Below are 17,831 nucleotides of genomic sequence, written 5' to 3'. Positions count from 1 at the left end.
AGAGTTCTTTTCTTTTTTAAAAAATACAAAGAAATTTGGCCTCCAAAGGGTCAAGAAGCACAGCTAGCTTATGAAGAACCAGATCTAGGACCCAAGACTCTTCGTCCAGCATTATTTAGAGAACGTATGTTAAAGCATATTTAAAGGACGTTTATGGAAGGAGCATGACTATCTGCAACTTTGCCAGGTCCAGCTGGTTTGAGAGTAAATGTACATTTGGCAGCATCTTTCAAGTATGGAACTAGAAGGAGATTACGTGATTGGGGTTCCTTGCAAGTTTCCTAAGTGCCTTCTGCCCTTCATTTATCACACCTAGAATTCTTAACACGCTGTTCCTCCTAGGACTCCACTTCTCAACTTGTCCTAGACAACGCAATTCTATTCCTCTCCCAGTGCATTAAGGTAAATAACTTTATTCAAGAGAAAATTATTTGCAAACATTTATCAAGTGTGTTATAGGTAAAAAGTTTTCTCTGCTGCCTTTCAAAACATAGGAAGAATGAAATGATCTAATCTAAACTCTATGGCTAAGAAGTTGCACGACCTTGAATAAGACTTGACCCTTCCTGTGCCTCACGGTGCTTATCTACAGAACAGAGAGCTTAAACCAGATGATCTCTAGTTCTTAAAATAACTTATGATTTAATGTTGTAGTTAATTAGAGTTCCCATGTCCATGTATTCAACTTCAAATTTGATGAGTGTGTGAAGATCATCCTAAAGGAAGTCAAGAAACCTAGGAATGAATTCCAAGTGCACCACCAGGTAGGCATATGTTAATAGAATGATAATTCCCATGCCCATCCCTCGGGTTGTTTTGAGGACTGAACCACATAAGTCACATGAATATGTTTTCTAATCTGTGCAGCACTAGATAAATTAGAAGTGTAACTATTACTACAGAGGATATTTGAAAAAACTGTATATATTATCAATCACTCACAAGAAATAGGCTGAGCCCCTGATAGTATCTTAGTCCACGTGACTTGTCACTTTTGTAGAGTTCGTATAGGTTATGCTCAATGTGAGAATGGAGCCAACGGGAGAGTCTTGATATGTCCAGAGAGCGCTTATCTTTGAATGTTTACGAGAAAATAATGGATACACTAAAAAGAAACAAGAAAGAAACTGGGAAGGAAGGCATTCATAGGCAGAGGAGGAAGAAAGGCAAGACCAGGCAGAGTGAGAAGAATCAAAGACAGGTTAGAGGGACAGGGCTGGGGAGGGGGGTGGGCATCAGCAGGCAGGAGCAGGAGCCAGCTGGACCGGGCGCGGGGGCGGGAGGCGAACGAGTGGTTAGTGCAGGGACTCGCCAAGCGGCCCCAGGCGGCGGAGGCAAGAGGAGGGTGGGGCTTGGCGAAGGGCAAAGGCTGAGCAAGTCTTAAAAGGGAGATGACCCTGCTAGTTGATGCCACCGGGAACCTCCAACGCCCAGGGCCTGGGGACCCGTCGAGAGACAGCAGGGGGAAAGGTCCGCACTGAGGCGGTCCGCCGGCTCGGAGGGGCGCCCACAGCCCCGCCACCATGTGCGAGCTGTACAGCAAGCAGGACACCCTGGCGCTGAGGAGGAAGCACATTGGGTAAGGGCGCCCGGCCCCGAGGAGAGCGCAGACAGGGCGAAATAACGCCGCAGGGGGCCTCGAGCAGGCGCCCGACGCTCCGCGAGGGCGCCGCCTGCCAGGTGTCAGACGCGGCCACCAGCTCGGCCGCCGCACCTGTGCACGCGCGCGCCGTCCGCGAGTCCACCTGCCGCACCTGCGCACGCGCGCCGCTGCCCGCCCGCCTGCCGCACCTGCGCACGCGCGCTGCCGCTGCCCGCCCGCCTGCCGCACCTGCGCACGCGCGCCCCCGCTGCCCGCCCGCACCGCCCAGCCGCGCTTCTGCACGCCGGGGCTGCCTCCTAGCACGCTCCGGCGGGGTCCCGGCGCGGTGTCTGCCGCTGGCGGAGGAGTGGGGCCTGCCGGCCGGCTGGCACACTTGACCCGTGAGGGTTAATAGCCCTAGAAGGAGAACATTCCAGGGATGGGCGCTGGGAGGGAGATGGACAGCTGTCCGCTACTCCTACCAACTCGAAAGTTTCTCAAAACTAGGAACTCAGAAATATTTTTGACGATGGCTATGAAAACAAATTCTGATAACTTTTGTTTAAAGTTAACCTTTTCTTCTTGCATGCTTGGTTACGAGGTAAAGGTTTAATCCAGCCAGTAGAAAAACTTTGAAAACACCTTCTTAAGGGTAAGATGCCACTTATCCACCTTGATCTCCCAAGCTGTGCCTTCTCTTGAATTTAAAACTGCAGTGTTCTCTCCAGTCCACCTTGTTTTGCCCGTGGTATGAACAACTTGGGAATCTACTGGTGAGCCTTCTGGACTGAGCATTAAGTCAGACCTGGGCTCTGGTTCTAAGAGGGTGTCATGTTACCTGTGTGACTTATGTCTAATTGATTTCCTCTTGTATGAAAGTAGGAATAACATTCTGCTTCACAGGAGCGAGCAAGTGAGATTAATAAGTGTGATCTGGTTTTTAAAAAGGTGCATGTAAATATGAGTGCAGATTGTGGCCCTTTGCGACCCCCTAGCCTCTGTAAAATCAGCAGTCTGCAATGTGCTCAGGTAATTAGCAAGTGCTGCAGCGAGTGGGCGCCAGAGAGGACTAGGCGACAGGGAAAGAAAAGAACCAGCATCCTCTTGGGAGAAGTGCTGGGCAGTTCTCACCCAGATCTCCTGATCTCCACCCGGGAGGTTTCTAGATGGTATAGGAGCCTAGTTAGATCTCTTTCCACCCCGAAGTAGGGTCAGAGTGGTCAGATTCCTCCCTCATGACCCCATCACCCCCTCTCTTTTTCTAATCACCACTCCTTTATGTTAGCTTTCAATCCTATATAGATTCCGATGAAAACCTAATGATTTCTGATGTGAGCAGAACAAATTCTGTGAAAGGAGTAATGTAGCCGTGCACTGCCTGGAGGAATTCTATCTAAAGTCTGAGTGACAAGGGGAAGTCTGCAGTGTTCAGTCCACATTCCTAACAAAGGTTTTCTTTGGGTTTTAACTCATAGGTATAAACTAACAGCTTAGTTTGAACCAATAAAAATTCTCATTCACTATTAGTTTATTTGAGCTGATGATGCTTAATCTTAGGCAATTTTAACATTTAACATTACCTATTTATAATAATCAAAATACTTCCTAAAAACTTGCATATCGATTTAATATATAAGTATCCAGTTACCCTCTAAACTACCTCCAATATATGTGGCATTTTTTGTGCGAGCAAAATCACCAAAATAAAAATAATATATTCAGTTTTAGTCTCTAAATGTGATCTTTCACAAACCTTTGTGATGTTTCTTTTTTTTTTATTGCGATAACATTGGTTTATAACATATAAATTTCAGGTGTACATCATTATATTTCAATTTCTACGTAGAGTACATCATGTTCACCACCCCGAGACTAATTGCAATCCATCACGGTGCATATGAACCTAATCACCCCTTTTGCCCTCCTCCCTCCTTTCTTCCCCTCTGGTAACCACCAATCCAATCTCTGTCTCTATGTGATTGTTTGTTGTTGTTTTTATCTTCTACTTATGAGTGAGATTATACAGTATTTGACTTTCTGCCTCTGACTCATTTCACTTAGTATAATATCCTCAAGGTCCATCCATGTTGTCACAAATGGCCAGATTTCATTGTTTCTTATGGTTGAGTAGTATTCCATTGTGTATCTATGCCACATCTTCTTTATCTATTCGTCTCTTGATGGGCACCTAGGTTGCTTCCAAGTCTTGGCTATTGTGAATATTGCTGCAGTGAACATAGGGGTGCACATATCTTTTTGAATTAGTGTTTTCATGTTCTTTGGATAAATACCCAGAAGTGGAATAGTTGAATCATATGGTTCTATTTTTAACTTTTTGAGGAATCTCCATACTGTTTTCCATAGTGGCTTCACCAGTTTACATTCCCACCAGCAGTGTATGAGAGTTCCCTTTTCTCCACATCCTCTCCAACATTTCTTGTTTCTTGTCTTGTTAGTTATAGCCATTATGATGGGTTTGAGGTGGTGTCTCATTGTAGTTTTGATTTGCATTTCCCTAATAATTAGTGATGTTGAACTTCATGTACCTGTTGGCCATCTGTATATCTTCTTTGGAAAAATGTTGATATCCTCTGCCCATTTTTTGATCGGATTGTTCATTTTTTTGTTGTTGAGTTATATAAGTTCTTTATATATTTTGGAAATTAATCCCTTGTCGGATATATGATTTGCAAATGTTTTCTTTCAGCTGGTGGATTGTCTTTTCCTTTTGTTGATGGTTTCCTTTACTCTGCAGAAGCTTTTTAGTCTGATGTAGTCCCATCTGTTTATTTTTTCTTTTGTTTCCCTTGCCTGTTGAGACATGATATTCAAAAAGATACTGCTAAGATTGATGTCAAAATGTACTTCCTATGTTTTCCTCTAAGAGTTTCATGGTTTCAAGTCTTGCGTTCACGTCTTTAATCCATTTTCAGTTAATTTTTGCGTATGGTGTAAGATAATGGTCTACTTTCATTCTTTTTCATGTGGTTGTCGAGTTTTTCCAACACCGTTTATTGAAGAGACTTTCCTTTCTCCATTCTATGTTCTTGGCTCCCTTGTTGAAAATTACCTGTCCATAGATGTGTGGGTTTATATCTGGGCTCTGGATTCTGTTCCGTTGACCTGTGTGTCTGTTTTTGTGCCAGTATCCTGCTGTTTTGATGACTATAGTCTTTAGAATATTTTGAAATCAGGGAGTGTGATACAAACAGCTGTGTTATTTTTTCTCAGGATTCCTTTGGCTATTCGGGGTCTTTTGGTGTTCCATATAAATTTTAGGATTCTTTGTTCTATTTCCATGAAAAATATCATTGGGGTTTTGATAAGGATGGCGTTGAATCTGCAGATTGCTTTAGGAAGTATGGACGTTTTAACCATGTTAATTCTCCCAAGCCATGAACATGAATATCTTTCCATTTCTTTGCGTCTTCTTCGATTTCTTTCAACAATATTTTATACTTTTCAGTGTACAGGTCTTTCACATCCTTGGTTAAATTTATTCCTAGGTATTTTATTATTTTTGTTGCAATTGTAAATGGGATTGTAGTCTTGGTTTCTCTTTCTGCTATTTCTTTGTTAGTGTACAGAAATACAATTGATTTTAGTATGTTGGATGACTTTTTATTATGCTCAAAAGAGTAGATTAAGAGGTTAGTGGAATAATTGGATTCATTATTTAAGGATGGAAAATCCACTTGATACAAAACACGTACCACTCAAAAAGCATGGAAATGATCTCTTATATAAAGTCTTCTTCATTGTATTTAACACCGAGTTGCTTGTATTTAGCTTTTAGTACTATGTATTTCTTTATTGATTAGATGAGAAGGAGAGAGAGAGAAAGCAGCAGGCATGCCCTTCCTTGGGCTGTGGCTTAAGACAGTCTGCTGTACAACTCTGCTTGTCTCGTCTACTGGCTGTGTAACCTGGAACATGTTTCTTAATTTTTCTGTGCCTCAGTTTCCTCACCCACAAAAATGAGCATGATAATAACCCCTATTTCATATGATTGTTGGGAGGATCAAATGTAATAATATTTATAATATTGTGAGTTCCTGACACACAGTAAGTGTCAGGAAAAAAAGATTTGTTTTCCTGGTAGAACAAAATTCCCCAAAGGAAAATTACTTATTGGTTTGCATAATTAGAGGTATCAGAGTTGATCCAAGTGCCTCTAAACAGAGTTGTCAAATCATGGCAAATTTAATAAAACAAGTGTAAAAAAATGTGAGCAGTGTCACGAATGGGGATTAAGGTAAAAGTTTCCAGGCTGACATGAAATTTTTAAAAACGTGTGTCACCCAGGTGGTGTTTTCCTTTCCTTTATGTAACTGTAATTTTCCACTGATGGTGACCTTCACGGGGAAGGAAAAACACCCAGCAGTCCTACCAGACCAAAGTGTTTCCTGTCCTTATCTCTAGGCCCTCTTGCAAAGTTCTGTATGCTGCGGATCCCATCAAAATAGTGCGAGCCCAGCGGCAGTACATGTTTGACGAGAAAGGCGAGCGGTACCTGGACTGTATCAACAATGTCGCCCACGGTCAGTGTCCTGTCTTTGTTGAGCCTTGAGCGATATGTTTATCCAGTAAGGCGGTCTTGGCACCAGCAATATTTGTCCCAGGAGTTGCAGTGGCTGCAGTTCTTGGCTGAACGGGCCGGTCGTCCTGGCAGGGAAAAGTTGTAGCAAAATGTGGGAGAGAAAGAAGCTCAACTCTTTTTTTTTCTCACTTCAGAATCCTCTCGCTTCCCAGACTTTTAGAATGGTAACTAATGTCTTGGGCTTTTGTCTTCTAACCTTTAGTGGGACACTGTCACCCTGAAGTGGTCAAAGCTGCCCTCAAGCAGATGGAAGTGCTCAACACAAATTCTCGATTCTTGCACGACAACATCGTGGAGTACGCCAAGCGCCTCGCAGCGACCCTGCCGGAGCAGCTGTCTGTCTGCTATTTTACAAATTCAGGGTAAGTTTCCAGGCTCCCCACCCTCCCCGTTCCCGCCACTCTCCTGGTTTACTCTCCCACACACTCTTTTTGATTCGTGGTGGAGCACAGATGTCTAAAAACGTTTCCTGAGATTCTTGCCATTTGCTAAGTGACCCCACGTTGGGGATCTGGCCCTTCTGGTTCTTCTGCTTCCTCCATGAGCTTGTTGTAGATGGGACACCTGACAGCATATCTGAGGCTTTTGACGCCCCTACGACAGCCTGATGATGAACATGTGCAAGCCACTCAGGTTTTTATTACCGTGGCTTCTGTGGGAAAGCACACCCACTACTGTCCCTAAAGGATAGATACTCATGTCATAACTATGGCAGAAAGATTCAAGTCTGGTGTTCACGTGGAAAAACCTGACTAGTCAAATGGCACTCACCTCTTCCCGCAGCAGAGTTCCGAGCTAAAGATCAATGAGCCCGGATGGTTTTTTCAAAGCATGAATAAAAAATTTTAGCAAAGGAAAAAAACCTCTACTAAACAAGATATAACTTTTGTAAGATTTTTGATTTATTTGTCTTCTTGGACAATTGAACACATTTCCCCAACACAAATACAAAGAAGGAAGGGATAAATTCAAGTGAATAAATGTGTTCCAACTTTCAAATTCTGCAAATTCAAATTATTATATATGCATTCTATGGAATATTATGTAGACATTAAAAAGTACATTTTGAAAAAGTACATTATTGCTCACAATGCAATATTGTATTGGGAGGAAACCTGTCTATACAACATTAACTCATATTTTAAAAATGATGTATATGGGGGCCGGCCCGGTGGTGCAGCAGTTAAGTTCACACGTTCCCGCTTCGGCAGCCCAGGGTTGGCCACTTCGGATCCCGGGTGCAGACACAGCACCACTTGGCACGCCATGCTGTGGTAGGCGTCCCGCATATAAAGTAGAGGAAGATGGGCATGGATGTTAGCTCAGGGCCAGTCTTCCTCAGCAAAAAGAGGAGGATTGGCAGCAGTTAGCTCAGGGCCAGTCTTCCTCAGCAAAAAGAGGAGGATTGGCAGCAGTTAGCTCAGGGCTAATCTTCCTCAAAAAAATAAAATAAAATAAAAAATTAAAATGATGTATATGTGTCCATGTATTAAAACTATTAGAAATTCTGTAAATGTCCAATTTTATGACCCTGTGATTCACTTTTCTCTTTTCAATGAGATTTTTTTAAACCAAATTTACAACTAGAACATTGTTCTTTTTCTTTGCAAAGGATTAAGATATTTTAGGATCTAATTTGTCATTATAAAGCATTCTCGCCTTCATAAATTAAGTATGATAATATTTGACTTTTGCTTCTAAAGAATCCTATACTGTCAAAGAAGGATTAGCCCCAAAGAGTGCTGTCACCAAAGACTGGAGGTGGCAGAGCCTGGGGTGGTACCAGGAATGATCTTGAAGTTAAACAGGCTTCAGTCGGAATACTGGCTCTGCCTCTTGTCAGCTGTGGGAACTTATTCTGGTTACTTAACCTCTCTGAGGCTGTTTCCTCATCCATAAAAAGAAGATGGCAATACTTGCCTTGCAAAGTAGTTATGAGAATAAATATAAGCAAAACACTCAGTGTGATGTATGGCAGATAGTAAACACCCCGCAAATGATTGGTTTCTTCCTTGTGTCTGAGTAGTATATTTACACTCTAAATCAGATAGAAAAAATATGACCTTCATTTTATAGATAAGGAGCTCATCAAATATTGGTCTGTGCTCACAGTTTAGTAGCCGAGTCAATGGGCTCACGGCCTCCCTTCCTCCTGGTGACAGCAGGCTTCTTAGTGTCCTCAAAGTTAGGCACTGACTGATGTGGCAGAACTGGGCTCAGGTTTGAAATGAGCAGCATATCCTTAATTTGTATTGGGTTTCTCCTATGCGCCCCGTTCTTTTTTTTTTTTTTTTAAGATTTTATTTTTCCTTTTTCTCCCCAAAGCCCCCCAGTACATAGTTGTATATTCTTCGTTGTGGGTCCTTCTAGTTGTGGCATGTGGGACGCTGCCTCAGCGTGGTTTGATGTGTAGTGCCATGTCCGCGCCCAGGATTCGAACCAACCAAACACTGGGCCGCCTGCAGCGGAGCTCGCGAACTTAACCACTCAGCCACAGGGCCAGCCCCATGCCCCATTCTTTATTGAGGACACCTGGGGAACTTGTACTAGAAGGTGAAGCGAGATTGCTGGGTGGGCAAGGAGAGGATGTCAACTTGTTTCTTTATGCATTTATGAATCACTGGAATCTTACAACTTCTGTAATTAACACTTGAAACTATTTTTAAAAGAGCTCATGTCACATTGTCCCCTTCCTCTATGTTATTTTAATAGATCTGAAGCCAATGACTTAGCCTTACGCCTGGCTCGACAGTTCAGAGGCCACCAAGATGTGATCACCCTTGACCAGTAAGTCTTAGATGCAAGACTTCTCAGCAAGCAGCTCCTTCAGAGACAAAGTTGTATTGATCTTGTCCATACTAATACCATAAGCGCGTGTACAGGAGGGTGGGTATATGGCACAATGATTTTTGTTATGTATTAAGGTACCAGGCCAGCTTGGGCCTGGCAGATGCTTCATTCCTTCTGAGCGTGTAGTGCGGCCTTGTAGCGCGTCTTAGCCATGCTGGAAGGAGTCCTCCCTCCTCCTTTTATTTATGCATGGGCCATTTAGAATTTCTTGTCCAGATTACCCAATTATATCTCTGGGCAAGAAACAGAAAAGGGACATCCTAGCCACTTGTATTTTAAGTGAGAGGAATGAATTTGATAGCCACCTGATCGCCTCTCAATCTTAGTTCTTCTGGAAGAAACCTCCTGTTCCTTACCAACTGGTATTTGCCAATATTTGCACTTGGATGTCTATTAGAAACCATCCCAAACAGAAACCCTTAGCCACTCTATGATATAAAGTTGTTTTTAAAATTTACTGGAATGTGCTATCAAATGCATTTAAAGGATATACACACATGGAGTTCTTCATGAAGCTGTAGAAAATAACTTTTCACATTTAGACTATCTAATTTAGCAGATTTAATATAATCCAAAGAAATTGTTTTTTTCCTGCTAAAGAGAAATTGTCTATGAGGATACATACTTGGCTTTCCATGTGTTTTATCACATGAGTACGGAGAACTCAACAAATTTTATGGCCAGTCTTGCTATGAAAAATTAGACCCCATATAGTTAAATCTGGCTCCAATGTTGAGATTCTTCCTGGATAATATGCAATGCTATTTTTCATATACTAGAAAAACATCCTTCTGTGAGTGATTTTTCTTACTGTTCTTTTTCTTTTCAGTGCTTACCATGGTCACCTATCATCTTTAATAGAGATCAGCCCGTATAAATTTCGAAAGGGCAAAGATGTCAAGAAAGAATTTGTCCATGTGGTGAGCATCTTAGCCTCCCAGAATCAGAATGTTAGGACTGGAAGAATGCCTAGCGATAATCCCATCCAATCCTCTCATGGAAATGAAGCCATGAGAAAGAAACAAAGATCCAGAGCAGATATGTGGCTTGCTCAAGTCAAGGAGCTAGATAATGACCGGGTGGAGTTTGAACTCCATTGAGGAGTTTGACAGTAGGCAAATTCGTATGGTGGTAATGACAGCTGATATTTGCAGCTATCATTTTATTTTTCTTGCCCCTTGATCTTCAGTTATTTTTTCTATCACTAATGCCAACTCGAAATTTGGAGTTGAATCAAGTGTGTATTACTGTCTTAAAATTAAATTTCATTCTCTATGCTAAATTATTATTTAGATGTATTAAATAAAATAGTAAATAAAATAAAATTTAAAAACCAATTAAGTTGTTGAAACAGTAAAACTCATTTGGTGTGTTTATTTTAATTAAGGATCATCAATCCTTCATTCTTAAGAGAATCATCAGTACCTTCTTTCAAAATTTTAAGATCGGGAATCAGTGCTAAGGCACTCTAGTTTTCTGAATGATTACAATTTGCAATATAGTTGGTAAGTGTTGGTTTATTTTCAATATAGAATAGTTAATGCAGTTTTCATCAATGAAATATTCAAATAATATGGTCCCACTTGTTGATTTGAATATGTTCCTTATGTGAATAGGGATGCAGTCTTGACTTATAAGGGTCTTGGAGCAAATCCAAGCTCCTGTTCACAATGCAAACATTTCAGTTCTTTACAGAATTCCGCAACGTTAAGGAGAATGAACAAAGGAAACTAAAGTCACTTAAATTCACATGGTCACCTTTCTGACATGCTCTTTTTTTTTGAAGTTCATTTGTCAGAGGCAAACCCTGAGAAACGGTCTCCTTTGATGTTTTCAGGCACCAACTCCAGATATTTACAGAGGAAAATACAGAGAAAACCATGCAGACCCAGCCAGTGCTTATGCAGATGAAGTGAAGAAAATTATTGAAGAAGCGCAGAACCGTGGAAGGAAGGTTTGTATTCACAGCTTTGGAAACATTTTAGCATCTTTTTATAAAAGGGGTTGAAATCATTGTGATACATTGAAGAGGAGGAAAAGGATTAGATCCAAATTCCCTTTTTGTTCTTCTCTGGTTACATTTTCATTTGGTTCATATTTCAAAAGGTGTATTATTATAGTCATGCCTCTAAAACTATCTACTTTTATTTATTCTGGAAATGCAATCACTATGCCTGTTGCAGAACTGTTGGCCTAATTCTGACCTTCCCCGTGGGATGCAGACTCTGGTCCAAAGGGGTAGGGGGAGAGAGGATCAAGAAAGGTTGATAGCCGCAGACAGACTATGCCACTGGAGAGTACAGCAGGCACTGATACACGGTGCAGGGGAGGAAGAGCAGAGACGCCCTGGAGCTTCGGGACCTGTGCAGACTCCAGACCCACAGGGATCCTTGATGCTGCCCTGGAACTGTCACCTTTCCTGAAGCTGCGGAGCCTGGGTTAGCCAAGGCAGAAAAGTGTTCTTCCAATCTGGGCCTGGACTTCTAAGGCAGAGCCAGAATCCTCCAGAGTAGGAGAAAGAGTTTCCACTTTCTCAGTCTTCATCCTACTGTCTCCAACTTGGCATTAAATTCTCAGCCCATTCGGGGTTTAGGTGGAGTTTTAATGCGATTTGACACATTCTTTGCCTTTAAACTGGCTTATGGCATCAACATAGCAAGAAAAAAAATCTTAATTGAGATAGAAATGAGGCCTTTGCTTTTACAGTTCAAATATTTTTATCTTAATGACTGGAGAGTCATTTGCATTTCTTGACTGTTTCTCCTTTTTCTTCCCATCCCATATGCTTTTCCTTTCTTCCAATGCCATATCTGTGCAGGTAGCCTTAAGCTCTAGCTGTTCAAACCCTTTTCCTCTTCAAACGTAGCCTATGAACAGTAAGCACTTCTTCCAGAAAAAAATTTATATTACCAAGATCATAGGGTCTTTTCACTGTTCAAAGGATTTGGATAATTCTTTGAGAACATTGGCATTCAGTTGTTACTGAATTGATGTCATGTTAACAATGCTGAAAGCAATGAGCAAATATAAGATAGATGCCTCAGAATGTTAAAATCATGGAATTTTAGAAAGCAATCTCTTGAGTCCAACGGCCTCATTTTATAGCTAACAAATGAAATATTTTAAAGTGAAGGACTTAAGCCAAAGTAATGCAGTTCCTCAGAGGACGTCTGGACGAGAACCCTGATTCTCTTGCCTTCATATCTCATACTATTTGTTTGTATTCTCTTCTTCATTCAGTCTTACCTATTTCTACTGCTCCTTTCATAGAAGCAGAAGCAGCCCCTGGAACACTTTCTCTGAGGTTCCTGTTATGAATTGCCTAATTCTGTTGAGTTAAGTCTGGTTCAGGGCTAGACTTAGAAATGCAGCACAGTAACTTAGGAGTGTGGCCACAAGTCACCCAACCCGTCCTTATGCAGGTTCCAGGCTCAGGCAGTCCGTCCTGTTTCACCAACCTGAGCAAACAGGCCACACAGGAAGATGGTTAGAACCTGGGTAATTTTTTAGAGGTTCATCTCAAAGACTGATCAAAACATCAGTCTTATTCAGTTGATCCTAATGAAAACACTGCATTTAAATTAAACTTGGAGAAATAGAAGGCGCCCTCTCCTCCATTTCTCGTGGTAGTTTCACTGGTACCCTAGAATTTCAGAAACCAATGCTTCAGATCAATTGCTTTTCCAGCATAGACATCTTTTTTTTTTTTTTTTAATCAAATGGCCTATTTACCACTTACCACAGGTCCATTCCCAGCCATTCTTTTTTTTGAGGAAGATTAGCCCTGAGCTAACATCTGCTGCCAATCCTCCTTTTTTCTGAGGAAGACTGTCCCTGAGCTAACATCTGTGCCCATCTTCCTCTACTTTATATGTGGGATGCCTGCCACAGCATGGCTTGCCGAGCGGTGCCATGTCTGCACCTGGGATCCGAACCGTCGAACCCCTGGTCGCTGAAGCGGAACGTGTGAACTTAACCACTGCGCCACTGGGCCAGCCCCCCAGCCATTCTTTAAATAATCTGCTCTGTCAGACGTCCTCTTTTCTGGGGGTAGGAGGAGGACCTAATGGACTTTGACTCCATCTTCTCTTGTATAGATTGCTGCCTTTATTGCTGAATCCATGCAGAGTTGTGGCGGACAGATAATTCCTCCAGCAGGCTACTTCCAGAAAGTGGCAGAGTATGTACTTGATTTGGGCACCTTTGGTGAGACTAAGGGCACTGGGACAATTCTGTAGGGCCATACTGGTTGTTAAAATATTGAAGTATTTCCAGACTAGCTGGCAAATATCCACTTCAGAGTACCTGCCGCCCCAGGGCTCCAGGAACTCCTCCACCTTCCCAAGGTCCAGCAAATAAAGGGTTTGCACAGGGTTCAGCAGGAGGGCCTCCAAAACTCTGGTCCCGACCCGCCTGGCAACCTCTGATTGGTGCCCAAGCCTTACCAATTAGTAAAAATTTGAAGATTAAACCTGCTAAAAACTACTACTTGTTCAATTCTTTCTCTTGCCACTTAAAATACTTCAGTATTGCCTACTTAAACAGCACAAACCCAAGCAATGTAGAGTATATCTAATCTGGAAATCATGTGATTACATGTCAAAGTCAATGACATCACATAAATGTCATTGGGGGTTTTGAGCACTGAAATATTTTTGAGAAAGGTTACAGGCTTCAGGTTAACAACATTCTTCTAAGTCCTCAGTCATCTGTATCTCTGTGGGTGGGTTTGGGCACTCCCAGTGCCTGGACGCATTAGACTGCCCCTTTGCCTTTCAGGTACGTACGCGGAGCAGGGGGTGTGGTCATAGCTGATGAAGTTCAGGTCGGCTTTGGCCGAGTTGGGAAACATTTCTGGAGCTTCCAAATGCATGGCAAAGACTTTGTTCCAGACATCGTCACAATGGGGAAGCCCATGGGCAATGGCCACCCAATTGCATGTGTAGTAACAACCAAAGAAATTGCAGAAGCCTTCAGCAGCTCTGGGATGGAGTATTTCAATACGGTAAATTTTGGTTTCCAACTTTAATGCTGAGAGGGAAAAATAATGCATGTTCTTGCACTTCTTGCCGATGTAGTAAAATAAAGCTCGGTGTTTCCTGCTGCCCACCCCAGGACCCCAGCCAAACTTTGATCTACTGTATTTCATTCTATCTGGCACAATCCTCCTTATATTTTTCCTCGTGTGTCTTTCCCCTTCCTAAAATGTTCTTATTAATTGTCCAATCATAGGCGGCTGCCCTGCTAAACTCTACAGGTTATGGTATTTCATTCATAGATGATATGATCTTCTTGGTTTTCTGTCACATTTAAATTCCCCAACATTTCTAAAGTATCTAGATTCACTTCTATAAATGTTATATGGCTGTCATTGGACTTACTAAATTTCTATCTTTGGGAAATTTTATTTCCTTGGATTTACCCCCAAATGTCATAAGCTTTAAGCTTAGAAAAATTATTATAGTTTGTGCAGTGTGTACAATAGGACTTGTTAACAACTAAAAGTAAGATTCAAATATAAGGACATAAATTATTTGGAGAAAATGTCATTGTTTAGCTGTTTTCACACAACTATTCAGGGGCAAAAAGCTGTATCCCCCTCACTAAACCACGCTCTGAAATCTTTAATTCCCAATACAATGTCTGCTTTTGTTTAGATGAACCAGGAAATTCCCTGACAGTCCTTCATACCCATTATGCAGCATAGAGAATATAATTTGGAATGAATTTTCACTCAATCCTGAATGAACAGAATCATGCTACGTTCTAAATCTAAGAAACGAACATCACGAGCAAAGGTTTTATTAAAACTGTATCTTCGCTTGCTTACATATGAGCCAAATATCTCATAGAGGAAGCAATGCCGTTAATTCAACTATTCCTTTGTCTTGGTTCTGCAGTATGGAGGAAACCCAGTGTCCTCTGCCGTGGGTTTGGCTGTCCTAGATGTGATTGAGAACGAAGACCTTCAGGGGAACGCCACGAGGGTGGGGACTTACCTCACCGAGTTACTGAACAGGCAGAAGGCTAAGCACACACTGATCGGAGATGTCAGGTGTGTTGATCATGAAGGGGTCTGCTAGTTATTCATTTTTCCAAATGAAAATAGCTTATATTTTATCTTATAAATTTAAAATAAATTACATAAAACCAAGTCTAGAAAACCCCAGAAAGCATAGAAAACAAAAATCACTCTTAATCCAGAACCAAGATCTCCCCACTGTCAACTTTTGGGTGTATGTCTTTCCTGACTTTTATACTGTTTATAAAAAAATAAAGCTGGGGTAATTTCACCACCCAAAAGATGAAAAGCAAGAACTTAAAGTAACTCACAATGATCTATTAAGAATTATTTAAAATGATATCCTGGAAAACTCAATTTTTTTCGTAGATATTTATAAACAATAAACATTTATCATCATTAAGGTGCTGAGAAACTAAATATCATGAAAAGGTTGTTTTAAGCCTTTTTTTTTTTTTTACAATTAAGTGGGTGACAAAAACTAATTTGGTTCAAAAATTGGAAAGAGCCGTAGGCACTGGATTAGTATCTTGAATTAATTAGGATCAATAACAGTTACCCTTAAAGGGAAGAACATTCAGCTTCAAATTAAACTGAAGTTTGGGGACAGTGTTGATTTTTTGTGACAGTGCAAAGAATGTTTGTCAAGAGTTCTTTCTTCACCTCCCCCAGGGGCGTTGGCCTTTTTGTCGGCATTGACTTAGTGAAGGACCGTCAGAAAAGGACCCCAGCCACAGCGGAAGCTCAGCACGTCATCTACAAGTAAGGGCTCCCCACCCGCTGGGTATCTGGGCTCTGGGATGCCCACCCCCGTGAAAGCTTTTCTTCCTTCCCATCATCTCTCCGAATAAGGAGAGGGCAAGATGCGTGCAGTTTCTAAGTGTGTGCCTCCTGCTAGCGAATACTCACCTGCCGTGCGTTCTTGCCATTCTGAAATGATCTGAGTGACTATTTGTATCCACTCATATGTGTTTCCTGCACTAATTAGGATGAAGGAAAATCGAGTGCTTCTCAGCGCCGACGGACCTCACAGAAACGTGCTTAAAATAAAACCGCCCATGTGCTTCACGAAAGAAGATGCCAAGTTTATGGTGGACCAGCTGGACGGGGTTCTGACAGGTCAGTGCGCAGACCTTGAAGATGCCTCCTTGCCCCCCAGCCTCCCTGCTCCCCACCCCAGCCCCGGCCTGGTCCTGCCTGACTGTGCATCTTGTCGTTCATGACGGAGGCGAAGGAGGGCAGAAGTGAATGTATGACTTTGTCTTTAGAACTAGAAAAAGATAGCTGAGCAATAATAACTACGTGGATCCAGTGGAATCAAAATCTCCTGTTTGTACCTACACCACTCCACATCTCAGTTTTTACTGAAGTGGCACACGGTTTTATTTTTATGGTTTATTTTCACTTGTTTAAAAAAACTGCATGTCCGCGTTATACCGTGCACCACAAATTATGCAGCATATAATATTTCAGCATTGTACCATGAAAATACATGAGACGTTATTAATACAAATTATAGGCTTTAGGTTAATAGTTGTTTACTGTATGCTGAGTTGTTTGCGTAGATTTCATCTGAGGGCTATTGCTTGTTGTTGAGAGTTACAGCCCATCATAGGATTTATGTTTTGTTTACCTATGTTATATAAGTAGGTTAATTTATTTTTCTGTTATGAGCATAAATTGAGATAGAAGGTAAACCAGAGATGTAAAACTATGTTGAAAAACAGAAAGCACTGTCAAATGTTAGAAAGTTTGTGGTTGCTTTAGTTATATTTTTAAGATTCGTCTTCTCTGCTCCCTTCTCACCTTTTAGGGTTAGGATAAGGCTGAGAAGCCAGGAACCAAAATAGCTTAGGAAATGGGTAATTAAGGTTTGGAAATTTGAGAGTCAGCCCAAATTGTCTGTAATGCGTCACTGTCTTTGGATCAAGCGTAGGTTCACACCCAAACCTGGTAGGATTCCTCACCCACTTGCATGTCCCCTGTCCCCTGAAGGGCCAGGTGGAAGGAGGATGAGGGGCTGGGGCGAATCTCTCACTATTGCTTAAAAAACTCAGAGCTTCAGCATTATCACGCTGGGCCGAAGAACTTCCTTTGAGTAAAGTGAACAGGCATAGCCAACACAGGCCCCGTGCCGCTTGTGCATGAGAATGCTGAAATGCTACAATAAAAGTTTAAAAGCAGCAATTTTAATAGTGACACATTTTTTAACACATTTATCTCTCTATTTTTCAGGGTATTCCTATAGATACCAAAAAGCTTTATCTTTTTTTTTTAAAGACTCTTATGTTATTCTGTCTGCTCCATTGTATCTTCCTTGATGTAGTTTTAGAAGAAGCCATCGGAGCCCAAACGGAGAGTGTGGTCCCTGAGAACACACCGTGCAGAACAAAGGTAAGAGTCTGCTGCTTTATTTTTAGGGGAAAAGTTAAAAACTTCGGGAGTTTAAGAAAAGGGAATGCAAATTTTTTTAAAAATTGTACAGTGACCTTTAGAATAAAGCCCACCTTCACTAGGGTTGGCTTATTGTTGCAATTTTGAGTGCACAATTAAATTTCAAGGCAGTGTCATACCACTTGAAAGCAATAAAGCCAAAGAACCATTCTTAAAGGATCATTCTCACACCAAAAAACAACCAAGCAAACCTCGGCCCGCAAAGGGGGCCGCAAAACACAGAGAGAGATGATGGTGAGCGTCCTACACGCCGCACTGCTGCTCCGAGGGCTGCCTGGCTCTGCCTGGGACTCCCCTGCTCCACGCTTTAAGGTCAGCAGCAG

General features: G+C 41.8%; 1 protein-coding gene across 2 annotated transcripts in view; it reads left to right on the top strand.

The window, feature by feature from the left end:
* Positions 1-1,098: 1,098 nt before the first annotated feature.
* ETNPPL (ethanolamine-phosphate phospho-lyase) overlaps positions 1,099-17,831 on the top strand; it is a 35,142-nt gene continuing 18,409 nt past the window's right edge. The window contains exons 1-12 of one of the 2 annotated variants that reach the window (XM_014839081.3): positions 1,099-1,579; positions 6,005-6,123; positions 6,385-6,544; positions 8,895-8,969; positions 9,862-9,952; positions 10,870-10,986; positions 13,130-13,212; positions 13,812-14,037; positions 14,933-15,087; positions 15,727-15,816; positions 16,043-16,173; positions 17,381-17,448. In XM_014839081.3, the coding sequence (XP_014694567.1) occupies positions 1,524-1,579; positions 6,005-6,123; positions 6,385-6,544; positions 8,895-8,969; positions 9,862-9,952; positions 10,870-10,986; positions 13,130-13,212; positions 13,812-14,037; positions 14,933-15,087; positions 15,727-15,816; positions 16,043-16,173; positions 17,381-17,448 (1,371 nt within the window). In that variant the 5' untranslated portion in view covers positions 1,099-1,523. The remainder of the gene's footprint in view (positions 1,580-6,004; positions 6,124-6,384; positions 6,545-8,894; positions 8,970-9,861; positions 9,953-10,869; positions 10,987-13,129; positions 13,213-13,811; positions 14,038-14,932; positions 15,088-15,726; positions 15,817-16,042; positions 16,174-17,380; positions 17,449-17,831) is intronic. The other variant, XM_014839082.3, reaches the window with a different exon arrangement.

Source organism: Equus asinus, chromosome 3 (assembly GCF_041296235.1).
Source record: "Equus asinus isolate D_3611 breed Donkey chromosome 3, EquAss-T2T_v2, whole genome shotgun sequence".
Taxonomy (NCBI): Eukaryota; Metazoa; Chordata; class Mammalia; order Perissodactyla; family Equidae; genus Equus; species Equus asinus.
Note: the sequence above shows the minus strand (reverse complement) of the source record. Positions and strands in the feature narration are given on the sequence as shown.